Source organism: Anolis carolinensis, chromosome 2 (genome assembly GCF_035594765.1).
Source record: "Anolis carolinensis isolate JA03-04 chromosome 2, rAnoCar3.1.pri, whole genome shotgun sequence".
NCBI classification, from domain to species: domain Eukaryota; kingdom Metazoa; phylum Chordata; class Lepidosauria; order Squamata; family Dactyloidae; genus Anolis; species Anolis carolinensis.
This window is the reverse complement of record NC_085842.1, coordinates 94,477,340-94,494,263: the sequence shown is the minus strand read 5'-3', so window position 1 is coordinate 94,494,263 and position 16,924 is coordinate 94,477,340. Positions and strand designations below refer to the sequence as shown.

The 16,924-nt window shown below is 42.2% G+C and overlaps 1 protein-coding gene across 1 annotated transcript; it reads left to right on the top strand.

The window, feature by feature from the left end:
* Positions 1–882: 882 nt before the first annotated feature.
* Positions 883–16,609, top strand: sap30l (SAP30 like). The gene is made up of 4 exons (XM_003223457.3): positions 883–1,497; positions 6,538–6,660; positions 8,082–8,180; positions 12,231–16,609. The coding sequence occupies exons 1-4, from the start codon at positions 1,309–1,311 to the stop codon at positions 12,354–12,356; spliced, it is 537 nt and encodes a 178-aa protein (XP_003223505.1). The 5' UTR covers positions 883–1,308; the 3' UTR covers positions 12,357–16,609.
* The last annotated feature ends 315 nt before the right edge of the window (positions 16,610–16,924 follow it).

Genomic DNA, 16,924 nt, shown 5'->3' with positions numbered 1-16,924 from the left:
ATATTCTGGGATAGAGGGCTGTGTGGAAGGGCCCTGAGGCTGAGAGAGCACGACCTGCCAAGCGCCCAAGTGGGGAGTTAAACCTGGTTTCCAGAGCCATATGCTCAAAAGTCAACATGTCAGAAACCTGCTTTGACTATGGTGCAATTCCAAAAGACAGCGACTGGCACCTGTAGCCAGAGGGCTGATGCTTTAGCGGACTAAATATCACAGGATTCCATAGCACTGAACCCCTGCAATTGAAATGGTGTCCAATTGGATCCATTCTACAGTGTAGACCAGGTATGGGCCAACTTGGGCCTTCCCTCCAGGTGTTTTGGATTTCAACTCCCACCATTCCTGGCCTCAGGCCCCTTCCTGGCCTCAGGCCAGAAATGGTGGGAGTTGAAGTCCAAAACACCTGGAGGGAAGGCCCAAGTTGGTCCGTGCCTGGTGTAGATGTATCCCTGTTGAATGAATGGGAATCATCAACATCCATGTCCATCGCTCATTGGATTGAGCCCTCAGGCTTCTTAGGCCCGTTTTGCTCCTTAATCCGTGTGTTCAGAATTCCTGCCTCACGTTCTTCCCTCTCCTTCCCGAACTCCAGTCCTCCGAGTTAGAGTTGGCATTTTTTGGACTTCAACTCCCAGAAGCCTCAGCCGCCTTGGGCAGCGAAGAGGCATTCTGGGAGCTGAAGTCCAAAACAAGACCGGAGCGGGAGAAGCACTCTCAGCGAGAGTATGTATAATGCTTTCTCTTTGCAGGAAGTAGCCTATGGCGGTGGACGGGCAGCTGCCTCGCCCAATGGGCTCCAGGAGCGGCGCGTCGGCAGCCAGTGGGCGCTCGAGGGCGGGACTTCCGCTTGGGATGGAGGAGGCGGAGCGGGCAGGTTTTGTGTGCGAGTGTGAGGGAAGCGGAGTGAGGAGCGGAGGGTCCCGCGGCCGCGGAGGGGAGCGGGCGTCCTTTCTCCCGCCCGGGCCTGGCCGCCTCCGCCTCTTCGGGCCAAGGGGTGGCCTCCTCCCGAGGGGCCGGCAGCCGGGCACAGGCTCGTCCCGGGCTGCCGGCTCCAGCGGGCTGAGGCGCGGAGGAAACGGGGAGGGGGCCGACCTGCGGGAAGAGCCGCCGAACGTCCGCTTGGAGTTTATGATCAAGGCAGTCAATCCGTCCGTCTTGAGGGGCGGGAGGGAATCAGATTGACGGAAGAGCCCTTAAAGGGAAACACTCCTCCAAGTTGGCGCCCGGTCGAGTTAAATAGTGGTTCCTTTTTTTCCGGCAAGGGGGCTTGGCTGCCTCTTTCGCCGCCGGGCTGGAGGGAGCGGGGCGGCGATGAATGGTTTCAGCACGGAGGAAGACAGCCGGGATGGGCCCCCCAGCAGCGGCCCCTTCTACGGACAGAGCTGCTGCCTCTTCGACGACGGGGACCGGTGCCTCCGCCCCGCCGGCAACGCCTCCTTCAGCAAGAGGATCCAGAAGAGCATCTCCCAGAAGAAGCTCAAGCTCGACATCGACAAAAGTGTGAGTTTGGGGGGCGGGGGGAGGATACGCCATTGGAAGCCGCTTGTCTTTGCATAATCTCCACAGCAGTATGTGTGAAAAAGATCTTGGAGTCCTCGTGGACTAGTTAAACAGGAGCCAACAATGTCATGCCGCAGCAAAAAAAAAAAAAAAAAAAACCAGTGGGGTTTTGATCTGCATAAATAGGAGTCTAGTATCTAGATCGCCCCCCTCCCCCGGTGGTGCATCGGGTTAAACTCCTGAGCTGCTGAGCTTGCTGACCAAAAAGTGGCCAGTTCGAATCTGAGGAGCGGGGGGAGCTTCTGCTATTAGCCACAGCTAATAGCAGAAGCTGGAAGGTAACAGCGCTCCATGCAGTCATACTGGCCACATGACCTTGGAGGCGACAACGCTCTCTTCGGCTTAGAAATGGAGATGAGCACCAACCCCCAGAGTTGGACATGACTGGACTTAATGTCAGGGGAAAATCTTTTAACCTAGTGTCTAGATCGGTGGTTCCCAACCTTTTCTTTTGACCAGGGACCACGCACTTGAACAGAGACCACTTTGACCAGGGACCACTCTCCAGAATTAGTACCAAAAGGGTTAGAAATCAGTTTTCGGTCAACTTTAGATTCGGTTTGGTTATCTGGGGTGCGGATTCAGAAAATTGCATTGGATAGGCCACATCGGCTCTAGTTTCTGATACAGAGCATATGCCACCCAGTAGTCGCCATCTACTCACCCATAGAAAACCATATTTAATTATCTAGAGCTGATGTGGTCTATCCAATGCAATGGTCAGCTCTGCGGAAAGGAGCGGAAATAAAATAAATAAATAAATAGGAAGGTGGTTTGCAGACCAGATTTTCATTCTCGTGGCTCACTGCTGGGCCCTGGGCCATAGGTTGGGAACCACTATATCCAGGCAAGTCATGGGACCGCTTTATTCTGCCTTGGTCAGACTAGACCAGGATTCACACTGTGTTCAATCCTGGGCACTGCAATTGAAGGGAGATGTTGAGAAGCTGGAATGTGTCCAGACGAGGGCGACTAAAATTATCAAGTGTCTGGAGAATAAGTCCTATGAGGAGCTGCTTAAAGAGCTGGGAATGTTTAGCCTGCAGAAGAGAAGGCTGAGAGAAAACATGATGAGGGCCATGTATCAAGATGTGAGGGAAAGTCATAGAGAGGAGGGAGCAGGCTTGTTTTCTGCTGCCCTGGAGACTAGGACACAGTGGAACAATGGCTTCAAACTACAGGAAAGGAGATTCCACCTGAATATTAGGAAGAAATTCCCCACTGTGAGAGCTGTTCTGCAGTGGAACTCTCTGCCCCGAAGTGTGGTGAAGGCTTTTAAGCAGAGGCTGTGTGGTCATCTCTCAGGAGTGTTTTGAATGCGATTTTCCTGCTTCTTGGCAGAGGGTTGGACTGGAGAGCTCATGAGTTCTCTTCCTACTCTGTGATTCTAAGGCTTACCCACCCAGCCCGTTTTGCACTTTTGCTGGCCTGTCTCAACACACTTTATTTGCCTTCATCTCCTTGGAATAATTCACCGCTCTTCTATTAATCCATTTGGGTGTCTTGTTCTGAAGAGTTCTGGAGTTCTTTAGGAAATGTTGTTTAAAGGGGCTACCATTCTTGCAGAGATAAGCATTGCTTCCTTTGGCGTTTCCTGGCAACGACAGCTTTTACATCAATCCAATGCTTGTCTTGTAGTGAAGATTTCCAAAGCTTGCTGTTGAAGGCCTTCATGGCTGAAAACACTGGGTTACTGTGAGTTTTCCAGACTGTATGGCCATGTTCCAGAAGCATTCTCTCCCGACGTTTCACCTACATCTATGGCAGGCGTCCTCAGAGGTTGTGACGTCTGTTGGAAACTAGACAAAAGGGATTTATATATCTGTGGAAGCCTAAGGTGGGAAAAAGAACTCGTGTCAGTTTGAGGCGAGTGTGAGTGTTGCAATTGGCCACCCTGATTAGCTTTGAAAAGCCTTTCAGCTTCAAGGTCTGGCTGCTTACTGCCTGGGAGAACACAGAAATGCTCAGCCATTTTAACAACTACCATGCCAGACTACACAGAGAAGCCGTAGAAATCCGCAAGCATATGGACAATTTCAACAGAAAAGAGGAAACCATGAAAATTAACAACATCTGGCTACCAGTATTTTAAAAAAAACTCTAAAATCGACAGAACACAACTAAAAAAATGAAGGAATTCCAGACATGAATCATTCAGGGCCAGCTAACACCTCCCAACAAAGGATTCCCCTAGTCAGTAAGCAGCCAGACCTTGAAGCTGCAAAGCTATTCAGTGCTAATCGGGGTGGCCAGTTGCACCATTCACACCTGCCTCAAACAGACAAGTGTTCTTTCTCCCACCCTGAACATTCCATAGATACATAAAAGCCCACTTGACTAGTTTCGAACAGACTTCACAACCTCTGAGGGTGTGTGCCATAGATGCAGGCGAAACATCAGGAAATAATCCTTCTGGAACATGGCCATACAGCCCGGAAAACACACAGCAATGCATTTTCAAAGTTCTCTGGGAAATGTTTCCATTTAAAGAGGCTGCCCTTGTTGGAGATCAGTATTGCTTCAAAGTTGCTCAGTCAGCTCCGTTATGTCAGCCATCTTAATTGACAATCTGTAGAATGAATGCAGTTTGACACCACTTTAACTTTTATGGCTCTGTTAGGGAATCCTGGGATTTACTGTTTAATGAAGCCCCAGCCCTTTTTGGCAAAGAAGCAAAAGAGCCCTTCAAACTACAATTCCCTTACAGTAATTCCATAGCATTGAGCCATGACAGTTAAAGTGGTGTCAATGTGCATTTAACTTGTGTTGTGAGTTGAAATATGAAACAGAACATGTTACCTCTGCTATTTTTTGTGAATGCTTGTAGTTTATCAACACAAAACTGTACAGTAAACGAGCGTTTCTCAGTTGTGTGAGAAACTTTTTAGTGACTTAAAATTGTAAAATATATTGGAAGTTAATCTATTTAAATTGCAGTAAAGCAACTTTTCAGTTTTACAAAGCAGAGTGATGCCAGTTGCACAGAAACCATAATACATGATGGGTGGGAGAATGACATGTAGATGTGTGATGTAGAAAGGATTGTTCTGGGTAGTTGAAATAAGGGGGGGCTGTAACCAGTTCTGAGCTCTTAAGTTTAAAGGTGGAAATATGGAATTGCGTATTAGTAACTTGTGCAGATAGTGCTGATTGATAAATGTGCATTGGTAGAATTTAGACTTTGAAACAGTTCATTTGGAAACTGTCAAATCTAAAACCTCATGCTATAATTAAACAATCTTTTAAATGTTGGAAACTGCAAACATATTTATTTCTTGGCAAACCCCATGCAGATTTAAACACTGTCAGCCAATTAGTGTTAACATTAAGCAACATCTGTCACATCTGGTACCTAAACTGGAGCATTATTGCTTGTGGCACTAGGGAATTGGTGGTATTCAGCATTTTAGTATTGCTCTTTATAGCCCTCTTTCATGTAAGCCCGACTTCACTCAGAACTGAAGAACTCTAAATGAGGAGTGATATAAAGACTACACAAGGTAGTACATAGGAAGGGCCTGATAATTTTATTTTGTATTTACCTGTCTGGCTAATTTAGCTATCTCTCGATAAAAAAGATACTCCTTTTAGAGGGTAGAGTTAGTAGCACTTCAAGATTGTATTGTTCTTTATTTCTTCCACCTCATACGAAATTAGATATAATTACATTTTTTCTACTGTATTACATTCTTTTTATCCTAGTTTTTACTTTTTTAATTTTTTTCCATTCCCTTCTCCCTCCCCACACCCACCCCACCCCCTTCCCTGTTGACAACTTTCTTTTTTTCTTTGTTACATGAGCCTTCTTTCCATTCTATCCATTTTTTTCTTCCAGCTTTCATCATATGGTTTAACAATCTGTAGCCATCTGCTGAATGGAGTCCATATTTCTTTAATTTTCTTCTGTTTATCTGACCATGTTGTTTTGCTTCTTATAATGTCCATAATGTCCAGTTGTATTTGATCCCACATATATTCATACCATTTTTCAAGTGTCCATTTCTTTTTATCCTTCCACCCCCACGCTATTACTAAACATTATCATCATTAATTCTTGGTCTTGGTCCTTAATTCTTCTATCCCCATATATCCCTATTAACAAAATAGGGATATATGGTGAATGTTACGTTAAATTACTTTACATCTTCTGATGTTCATGGTTCTTTCATTGGTAAAGGGATTTGCTGGAGTACTGTCTCTTACTTTGGACTAGAGATATCTATATATATAAAAGAGTGATGGCATCAGGGCAGCGGACAAAACAACAAAACTACAGGCCCCCCAACCTCAAAATTTGACAACACAAGCCATCATCCACGGCTCTAGGTTGATACAACAAAAAGAAAAGAAAAATAAAGTCCTAATTAGAGGGAGAGGAATAATTGTTTTTATCCAATTGCTGCCAGTTAGAGGGCTAAGCTCCGCCCACTTGGTCTCCTAGCAATGCACTCAGCCCAGGAGACAGGCACAAGAGTTTGGAGAGACCCCTAAGGGCCATCCAGCCCAACCCTTTCTACTATGCAGCAGGACACAATCCAAGCATACCCAACACATGGACAACGTATAAATACTATACAATACTACACAGGGACAGAGACCCCCTCTACCCTCACCACTTTCACAGTACACAAACAACCAAATGCATACTAAACATAAAGACAACCATACAACAGACATTCAATACCACCACTATCTCAACAAGTTCTCACCAACACCACCAGACATCGCCACAGCAACGCGTGGCCGGGCATAGCTAGTGTATTATAAAACCAAGTTTTTCCCTTTAACATACATAAAACTGAGTAAGCCCACTGATACTTTAATGTTTTGGTTCTGTTCTTCCATGAAGTTGCTTAGCAGCCTAGGCCCAAAACATCCCAATACTTTGTTGGTAAATACCTTTTAGTTGCCTACTCATTTTATAATTCACCATACTCTTCTCTACTGTACTGTGACCACTACACATGTTTTAATCCTTAGGTAAGACATTTGTATATATGTGATTTCCACAAGAACTTTATTCAGAGTGTTCGAAATAAAAGGAAAAGGAAGACAAGTGATGATGGAGGAGACTCTCCAGAGCATGACATGGATGTCCCAGAGGTATGTAGCTTAAGGAAATTCAAAGAGGAGTTGTTTATGTTTTGATTAACCTTTGTTTTTAGTTCTAAAGGCAACACAGTACATATGCTGCCTAATGTTGTATCTTGTAGAATCATTTCACCATCATTGGCTTTAGGGTGCTTCACTTTTACTTTTAAAGATCACTGTTTTCTAGTATTTTACAAAGGACCCACTTCTTGCTTCATTCCATTAAAATCTTTTCTGCTTGAAGTGGGAAGACCAGTTATACATAGATGAGATTAGGGAGGAGCAGAGCTGCAGATCTGCTACATTCCAAGCTCTGCCAGGTTGTACCATCCAGGACAGAAAGTGCAAGCATAGTTTTATCAAGTTTTTAAGATCAGTGGATATTTAGAACCACAACTGTATGTCTGTCCTGCCAAACAGAATTTGATGTCATTGAAGTGCCAGTCGCAACCCATCTGGAGAATGGAGTAGCTTGATTAAGATTGCTCTCCAACTCGTTCTTCTCATTCTCTGCATAATGAAAGGTAAACAGCATTAAATTGCGTCCTGTAGAAAGTTGATGGAATCCAAATGTGTATTTTCATTTTTGTGGTAGTCCGTGGTGTTCATGATTCAGATTATGAGTTTAAACATGTGATGGCAAGGCCTTAAAAGATAAAGGCAGCCCTTTAAGTTCCTAGTTACCAGTATTCCACGTACCATAGTTTTGCTGACGGGAGTCATACTTTACTGTACCATTGCTTTTATTGAACAGTAGTTATTTCCTGACTTTCCCAAATCACATATTTGCTTTGAATCCTAAGTTCCAACTTTAGTGACTCATAACTGTATAACTAAAGGTGAGAATGTACAGAATGGAGATGTTTGAATATTGTTTTTGTTTTGTTTTCCAGCTAGTGCTTCAAAAACCTAGTGTTGGTGGCATATGTATTCATTAGATGACTTGATTGCAATGGTTCAAAAACAGAATAACGGATTATCACTTTGATTTGGAAAGTGTGGCCCTGAAGATCTTGTTGCACTACTCCCTTGTTTGGCATTCTAAGAACTGACATGCAGTCTCTTCAAATAAAATGCTAAAACATGTCTGTAAAACCATTGTTTGAACTACATGTAATATATGAGTAGAATAAAGATGTAATCTCTTCGGAGAACAATCAAAAACAGTATTTTGCTGAATAACAGAGGAAATTGCTAGGATAATATATCCTCAGAACTGAACCTACATGTTTGTCTCAGTGCAGGGAACCACACAAAAGTGAGGTACCCTCTCTTCAAATAAAGTTCTAGAGTTATACTACTGTGCTTTTTGGTGGATCTTGAAATGGAACAAGGCATGTTTCTTATATGCTGATTCTTAGGGTGCATATGTATTTTGAAGATTACTATCCCTTGTTAATTCCTTTTCCGTATTAATGTCATTTCTTTTGCAGGTTGACTTGTTTCAACTTCAGGTAAATACTCTACGGCGTTACAAAAGGCATTATAAGTTGCAGACAAGGCCTGGTCTCAATAAAGCTCAACTAGCAGAAGTAAGTTGCTTAAGAAATATGTGGAACGTGTTTTCTTACTTCAGAAGGCAAATATATTTAAGGAAATATATGCTTACATTATACTAATGTTTATTTAGCATTGAGTTGGAAGAGGCCTCCTGAGTCCAGGCTCGTGCTCAATAGATTGTATATCCCGACGTGAGGGTAGGGCAGGATATAAATAAAGATTTATTTATCTCCAGCTAAAGTATTTCATCAGATACCTGGCCAGGCTCTTTTTGAAGACATTTAGAAAAGATCCTATCATTTCTTCTAGTCAATGGATTCCATTACACTTATTGTCAAGAAATTCCATCAGATGTTCAGTTGAAATCTCTCTCTTGAAACTTCAAGTCATTAAGCCTGCCCATCTCTCTTTGAGAGCCCTTAAGAAATTACGTGTGTGTGTGTGTGTGTACATTAATGTTGTGAGCAGTATTTGTTTGATCTGTTTCATTTGTGTATTTGTTTTGTACAGTCCATTTGGATGCACAAAACAAAAGATGCAATTTTCGGACGAAACAAAAGGCGACACGAAAGAGAAAGCTGCACAAATACCGTGCTTTGCTTTCATTTTCGGGCCATGTGGCATCCACTCCTGCAAACTTCTTCCTCATGCGTCAGAGGAGGAAGTGGGAGGTAATCCTTGGTCAATCAGAGGCCAAGGAAACAGTGACGTAGACTGGATGGGGTATATTGGGGGGACTGCCCCTAAAGCGGCCATTGCAGTCGTGTCTTTTGCTGCTGCTGGGCTGGCTGGTTTGCTCTCTCTCTCCTCTTGGCTTGGCTTGCTGGTTGCCTTGCCTTGCTGGTGAGAGCACTGGACACTGGGCAAAGATTTGGGCATTAATTTTTGCCTGGCTGTTTGGCATATTTTTTATTTATTTTTTCTTTGAAGGGAAGGGGCTGGGATTTTTGAAGTGGTAGGGGTTGATTTGGCTGGGAGCACATGTGGGGATTTTCTTCTTTATTCTTTGTGGAAAACCCTCTTCTCCCCCCCCCCATTGTTTTTTTTAAAAGAAATACTTTTAAAAAGTAAGAAACTGTTGGGCTTCACTTCTCTGGTTAGAAATCAAACCTGTCTCTTTATAACTGGCCCTTGGAAAAACTAGTATAGAGAAAGGTTGTCCTATTACACACAGTATATAATAGAACTGAAGTAGCAAACGTATAATTAACAAAGGCACATAAGATTTAAACCAAATATTAACTATTTCACAGCATTATAGTAAATATTGCATTCATGTTTATATATTTTCCAAAGCAACAAATGAAAGAGTTCATAAACTGAGGTTAACACTTAATTTTCAGTGTTGTTTCATGCAGATGTAAGTCTTGAAGCTTGGTTGAAGAAGTAGCACAAATGATAATCTTTATGAATGAGGGTTTTACCCTTTAAACCAGGGGTCCCCAAACTACGGCCCGCGGGCCACATGCGGCCCCCTGAAGGCATTTATCCGGCCCGCACCCTCCTCCAAGGAAGGTGCGTGCCGCTACCGCCTTTCCTGCCTTCTCCCTCCCTGCATAAGCCTTGGAGCCTTTCCTTCTTTCTCCCGCTCCCTGCACAAGCCTTTGAGCTCCCTCTCGCTGCCTTGGAGCCTTGCCTTTCCTGCCTTTCCTCCCTCTGCTGCACGAGCCTTGAGCCTTTCCCCACCTCCTCTCTCATCCAGTGCCTTTCCCCGCCTCCTCCCTCGCCCGGTGCCTTTCCCCACCTCCTCCTTCTCCCAGTGCCTTTCCCCGCCTCCTCTCTCACCCAGTGCCTTTGCCTGCCTCCTCCCTCGCCCGGTGCCTTTCCCAGCCTCCTCTCTCGCCCGGTGCCTTTCCCAGCCTCCTCTCTCGCCCGGTGCCTTTCCCCGCCTCCTCTCTCGCCCGGTGCCTTTCCCAGCCTCCTCCCTCGCCCGGTGCCTTTCCCCGCCTCCTCTCTCGCCCGGTGCCTTTCCCAGCCTCCTCCCTCGCCCGGTGCCTTTCCCCGCCTCCTTTCTCGCCCGGGGCCTTTCCCAGCCTCCTCCCTCGCCCGGTGCCTTTCCCAGCCTCCTCTCTCGCCCGGTGCCTTTCCCAGCCTCCTCTCTCGCCCGGTGCCTTTCCCAGCCTCCTCCCTCGCCCGGTGCCTTTCCCCGCCTCCTCTCTCGCCCGGTGCCTTTCCCAGCCTCCTCCCTCGCCCGGTGCCTTTCCCCGCCTCCTTTCTCGCCCGGTGCCTTTCCCAGCCTCCTCCCTCGCCCGGTGCCTTTCCCAGCCTCCTCTCTCACCCAGTGCCTTTCCCTGCCTCTTCCCTCGCCCGGTGCCTTTCCCAGCCTCCTCTCTCGCCCGGTGCCTTTCCCCGCCTCCTCTCTCGCCCGGTGCCTTTCCCCGCCTCCTTCTCCCAGTGCTTGCCTTGCAAAGCTTTGCTGGCTTCTCCCTCCCTGCATAAGCCTTGGAGCCTTTCCTTCTTTTCCCCTCTGCTGCATGAGCCTTGAGCCCTTTCCTCCCTCTGCTTCACCAGCCTTGAGCCTTTCCCCGCCTCCTCCCTCGTGTGATGCCTTTCCCAGCCTCCTTCTTCGCCCGGTGCTTGCCTTGCAAAGCTTTGTTTTGTGTTTATAAAGGTATTTTAGTTATTATTTAATTTTTAATAATTAAGGGGGTGTTTTGCTTGTGCTATTGCTGCACAAAGGCAGAAGCTGGTTGGACTACATTGCCCAAAGGGTCTCTTCCAACCCTCTTCGTTATTTTTATTTGCATTATTTTTATTTGTATTATTATTATTATTATTATTATTATTATTATTATTATTATTAACATTGAGGCTGGGTGGCCATCTATCAGGGGAGCTTTGCTTGTGCTTTTGGTGCACAAAGGCAGAAGGGGGTTGGACTGCATTGCCCAAGGGGTCTCTTCCAACCCTCTTCATTATTTTTATTTGTATTATTATTATTATTAACATTGAGGCTGGGTGGCCATCTGTCAGGGGAGCTTTGCTTGTGTTTTTGGTGCACAAAGGCAGAAGGGGGTTGGACTAAATTGCCCAAGGGATCTCTTCCAACCCTCTTCATTATTTTTATTTTTATTATTATTATTATTATTATTATTATTATTATTATTATTATTATTAATATTGAGGCTGGGTGGCCATCTGTCAGGAGTGCTTTGCTTGTGCTTTTGGTGGACAAAGGCAGGAGGGGGCTAGACTAAATGGCCCAAGTGGTCTCTTCCAACCCTCTTTATTATTTATATGATGATGATGATTTATATTATTAACATTGAGGCTGTATTTGTTCCTGTTTAGGTTTTTTTTTACTTCAAAATAAGATATGTGCAGTGTGCATAGGAATTTGTTCACAGTTTTTTTTAAAAAAAAAACTATAGACTGGCCCCCTAATGGTCTGAGGGACCGTGAACTGGCCCCCTGTTTAAAAAGTTTGGGGACCCCTGCTTTAAACCCTTGGAAAAACTACCCTTTTATTTTCCCCCATCTCTGTGTATTACCTGTGGCTTGGTCCTCCCTCTCCTTTGGGCTGTATAGAGAACAAATACAATAGGACAGTCTTATTATTTGTTATAAATTACATGTATTTTTGAAAGCAAAGACATTTTTGGGCTCCTGTCTCTAGTCAAACCTTCAGTCTCTCTCTAAAACTGGGCTTTAGGAGAGCTATAATTGTTTTCTACCAATGGTCCGAAAATGTTTGGGTTTTTTATGGACACGAGAAAAAAATATCATTCGGATAGGCGCCCCGTTTTCAGAAACGGAGACAAAAACTAAAATGAGCCAAAACGAATCAAACAAAACAAAACGAATTGCGATTCCATACAAATGCACACCACTAGTGTACATAGTTCTTCTTGTAGGTCTTATTAGAGATAATAAGGTATTTTAATTAATATTCCATGAAATACTCAAATTAAGGGAGTTTCCATAAATTCTCACTATGCCCTGAATCCTTCAAGTCAACTGTGGAAAAGCCATAGATTGTATATCCCCACGGGAAGATAGGGCAGGATATAAATAAAGTTTATTATTATTATTATATTAGCTCCATTATTCAGGGGTTCTTAATGTGTGTTTTTCCCTTTCAGACTGTGAGCCGCCATTTCAGGAACATCCCAGTGAATGAGAAAGAGACCCTTGCTTATTTCATTTACATGGTAAAGAGTAACAAGAGTCGATTGGATCATAAATCAGAAAGCAGCAAACTGGAATAAAAATTAAATAAACTCTGGACATAAGCAAGTGTGATGTTAAAGGTGCATTAGAAATATTTTTAAGCTGTTAAAAGACTTTTTTTGTAAATTAAAGTGTACAGTAGAAAGTAATATAGAAAACTTTGGTCCACAGCACTAGAGTATACAATTCCGGAAGGTATGTGATGACTTGTGTGCTTTCAAATACTAATATTTTACTGGGGAATAGAGTTCACAAAAAATCAAGATGTTAAAGACAAAAACTGCATAGAGGAGTGAAGTAAGCCTTTTATGATATAAGTCGCAAATGAAATGAATTCAGAATTCTAACATTGGATCATATTGTGTCCAGAGAATATTTATGGCACAGATCAGGCATAGCACTGGATGTCTGGTACAAAAAATATTAATTTGTAGCTCACTGCTTGTGCACAATCTGGGATTACTTGTCTCACGTTTTCATGGGTGCTAGTCTCTCGGTGGAGCCTTTGTGTCTTTTGGGCAACTGAGAGTTTTCATAGAGGAATAAGCCTTGCTTATCTGCTAAACTCTTCTAGAACCTCTGATTCATACATTAATGAGTTGCATTGATAAATACCTACGTTCTTCGGAATATTTTGTAATGGTGAGCTTCTACAATTTTGACATGCAATTTGTTGTTTTGCTAGAGTTTGGTAAATACCTTTTGATTTGTACTCACCATGATACTAAAAATGGCTTCATATAAGTTCCTGTGTGCCTTGATTCAGAGATTAAATACTAGATTAAATCTGGTGTTGTGTAGAAGCCATTTGGTGGTAGGTTCAATCAGATTTTGATGAAATATGTACCCATTAATCAGACACTTGATAACAACGGTGTATTTAATTTTCTGAGTTACGAGTGCATAATATAGTCTGCTGTGCATAATGCATACAGCACCTCCATGCTTTTCAGTGCAGAAGATTTAGCATTGTGGTCTAATGATGGCCTGCCAGTTTGTGGCCTACCAAGTTTGACCTTTTAGGTGGTGCTGCCCAGTTTTTGTATTCCCAGTTGGACATGGATGGTAGGTTTTTGGTCCTTTTTCAAACTGTTAAAAACAGACTAAACTTACTCAGGCCCATCCTAAAATAAAACTTTATTCAAAACAACAGAATTGTGATACTATTTGTAGATGCTGTTGTATTTTATTCACCGTGAATATTAAAATGAATAGCACCATTGCAGTCCTTAACTTTGCTTTGAAAAACTGCAGTCTAAGTACCACTGAAATAAATAAAATACAAGCTGTCTGGAGTCATATGAGATGCTGAGATGCCTGCTCCAAAGATGATGTCTCAAATGTTATTCTTCAGGATTATATTATGCTTTGGTGGAATACTCTGTGGGAAGATCCCACTTCAGTAAATACTGTGTGTATTTTTAATCTGAGGCTATACATTGAAACCTCTTCACTTGTTTTTATTTCTGACAAACAGTTTGAAAACCTACCATTTCTCTCAGAGATGATTAATTTTGTAACTGTTTTTTTCTGACAAACATGTTAAGAAAACATCGTCTAGTGCATATTATTCCAGTAAATTGGATGATGTGGATATTTTCAGGCAGGATATGTTCAGCCAGTATGTCATAGGCTATATACATTTAATTGATCTTATTTAAATACCTGTATGACATTGTAATGAGAAATAATGCTAGAATACTTCAGATTGCTACTTAGCATTTTAAAATTTGGCACCTGATTACACTTCCTTCATTGAATGAATAGATTGAACTACCCATAAATTTAGTTAATTTATCTTCACAGGTGAACCAGTGTTAACAATTTGTGGCTTATAAGATTAATCTTGTTCAACTTGGTACCCATGGCAAAATTCCTCAAAGATGAGCACCTTATGCCTCATGTCGAAACCAAAAACATAAGCTTTAGAGTTTTAGGGCTTATTTTGGCACAGAACTTCAGAATTTAAGCAGTTTCCAAATGAATGTACAAAAAAAATATATTCACAGTTCGTCTGCAGAAAAATGCAGAGGCAAGTGCTTTCTCTTAAGTTCAAGACTCTTCTTTCCCAAAATGAATGAATTGGAGAAAATTTTTAAAAGCAAATCAATATTCCCAAAATGAAGGGGATCACAAATCTCACCATTAGATCTGAGGGATTGTAGGTCATGTTTTGTGAATCTTGTTGCCTTTTATAAACATCTGTCTATGCCTTATATGCAGCTAAACCAACAAGTCTTGAGCCAATGTCTTGGTAGCCAGGGTGGCCCATTCTCATGGCTTATTATGCTAGAAACAGACCCTGTTAACAGCAATATCTATATTCAGGGAGAAGCCTGTGGTTCTTGAACATCTTGTTTTGAATCACCAAAAACACCATGATGCAGTTGTGTAATATAATGGCAAACTATGCTGCATGCCATTTAAGGAAACTTTCTATTCCTTGTGGTTTTAATAAAACCTTCATCAGCATTTTTGAGCTTCAAAGATATGAATCCTCAAGCAATGACTAAAATTAGAATATAGTAGAACAGAGTCACATTGACAGAGTTCATTAAGACAAGCTGGTGGGTCGCATTTTACCTTTATTTTTGTCACATATAAACTTTACATGGGGTGTAAGCTGTTCAACAGTGTACCTCAGCCTAAGAGTGACTCTTTCCGCACTTAGGGATGACCATATCTATATTGAATGAAACTTCTCAAACCAAAAGTTATGTTTGAAACCTTCAAATCCTTCTAAGAACCCACTTGCGAGAAGAAGGGCCATAAATTGTTTTAATGGGCTTTGCATCAGAGCCGAAGGTCTTACTGTGGCACATCTTCTATAATGAGTTTGACTTTGTCAAAGATGGTGGTCCTCAGTGTGTTAGTTGTTGTACATGTAATAGTAACAGTAATAGCACAAGGATTTTTGTTCATCCCTTGAATTGAATGAATAAGAGAGTGAAGAGAAGGGAAAGGTGCAATGACAATTACAGTAATGAAATGACATGGTTATGAAGACCCATCCGGCACCTCCCCCTGTTCACCTTCCAAATGTGTCTTTGCGATGTAAATATTGCATATCAAACCTCTATATTAAATTTCAGACGTTGCAAGGCATGCCATAAATTAAGATTCAGAAGGGACACGCCTGATGATCTTGCAGAACACTAGAGGCATAACGCTGAATCTAACAAGGTTTGTGTGTTCTTCCACCTGATAGATTTCCCAGTAAAATATTTCCTGATTAGGTGAGCAAAACATAAAACTAAAATAACAAATGGTAAGAACAGTTTTTCAGATTTTCAAAACAGATTTAAAAGAGCCATAAGCAAGATAGAGCCCAGAAATCTAGCTGTTGGTGGCTTGTCTAAGAGAGAACTTTAAAAATAGTATTTTAAATGTTATAATGAGCAAATTAGCCCAATGGGAGAAGGGAAGGAAACCCTTGCACTTTACCTTGTATTGATAAATCATAATGTAAAGTATGTAGAAATCCTTTGTTGTGGTTAGATTGTTTGTCTTTGAAGGCGAACCTGTGTTTGGTTCACTGGTATCACTTCACCCTTAAGATAAGGGACTGACAAATCTTCAGATAAGCATTTCAGCACTCTCAGAATTTAGTAAAAGGCCCTTACAGCAGTAAAACAGAGTATCACCAAAACCGCATACTTTGTTTTGTTTCTATATATCTACTTTTAAAAAATGTAATTAGTAATACTACAGGGTAAGCTCTGTTCTCCTATAAAATTTGCCCATTCTCATTTATTATCAGTTACTTAATTGTAAATGTTTGTGGAGGAGAAGGAGCTTATGCCTTAAACTCAGATTTCCAATGAAAGATATTGAATGAAATAATTTGGAAATAATTTTCAACATTTCTTTTCTCATCCTTCAAGCATAGACTTAGGGAGCTTTCTTCTTATGTTGCCTTCACTCTCCTGTCTTGTCTTGTGGCACACTACAAAAAGATGAACTGATATGTTTTGATACCCATTTTGATTTATAAAAGGCTTCGTGAGGGAAAAAACAATTTCCTTTTGCCTTTATTCAGTCTAGTGAGTTTTTATGTGTTGTACCGATCTTTATGCCAAATGTTTTGGGTAAAACTTGTATCTTTAATTGTGAATTATAACTATGTAAACAAAGCAATCTAGTAATTTATAGTGGAACTATAGAGTTCTTTTCTCTGAGGTGTATAGTATATTCTTCCTTCCACTGTGTGTAACACTTCAAAAACTACTGTTGGATAAAGATGTAATTCCTTGAGATTCATTTCTAATAAATGATCCTTTGAGTAACCAGATATACTCCTTACTTACTTACTTACTTCCTTTCTCATAATGCATTTTGTAATTTACACATAGTCTCCCAAGTTTTTTGTTGGTTTTTTTTTTTTCGTGTCAGGAGCCACTTGAGTCGCTTCTGGAGTGAGAGAATTGGCCGTCTGCAAGGACGTTGCCCAGGGGACGCCCGGATGTTTTGATGTTTTTACCATCCTTGTGGGAAGCTTCTCTCATGTCCCCGCATGGAGCTGGAGCTGATAGAGGGAGCTCATCCGTGCTCTCCCCGGGTTGGATTCGAACCTGGCAACCTTCAGGTCAAAAACCCAACCTTAAAA

What these genes read in the sequence shown, in the direction of transcription:
- sap30l (XM_003223457.3), top strand. Translation starts at nt 1,309, where the DNA reads ATGAATGGTTTCAGCACGGAGGAAGACAGCCGGGATGGGCCCCCCAGC. An exon ending in ATGACATGGATGTCCCAGAG is followed by an intron (nt 6,661 to 8,081) that starts GTATGTAGCTTA and finishes TTTCTTTTGCAG; the next exon opens with GTTGACTTGTTTCAACTTCA. An exon ending in ATAAAGCTCAACTAGCAGAA is followed by an intron (nt 8,181 to 12,230) that starts GTAAGTTGCTTA and finishes TTTCCCTTTCAG; the next exon opens with ACTGTGAGCCGCCATTTCAG.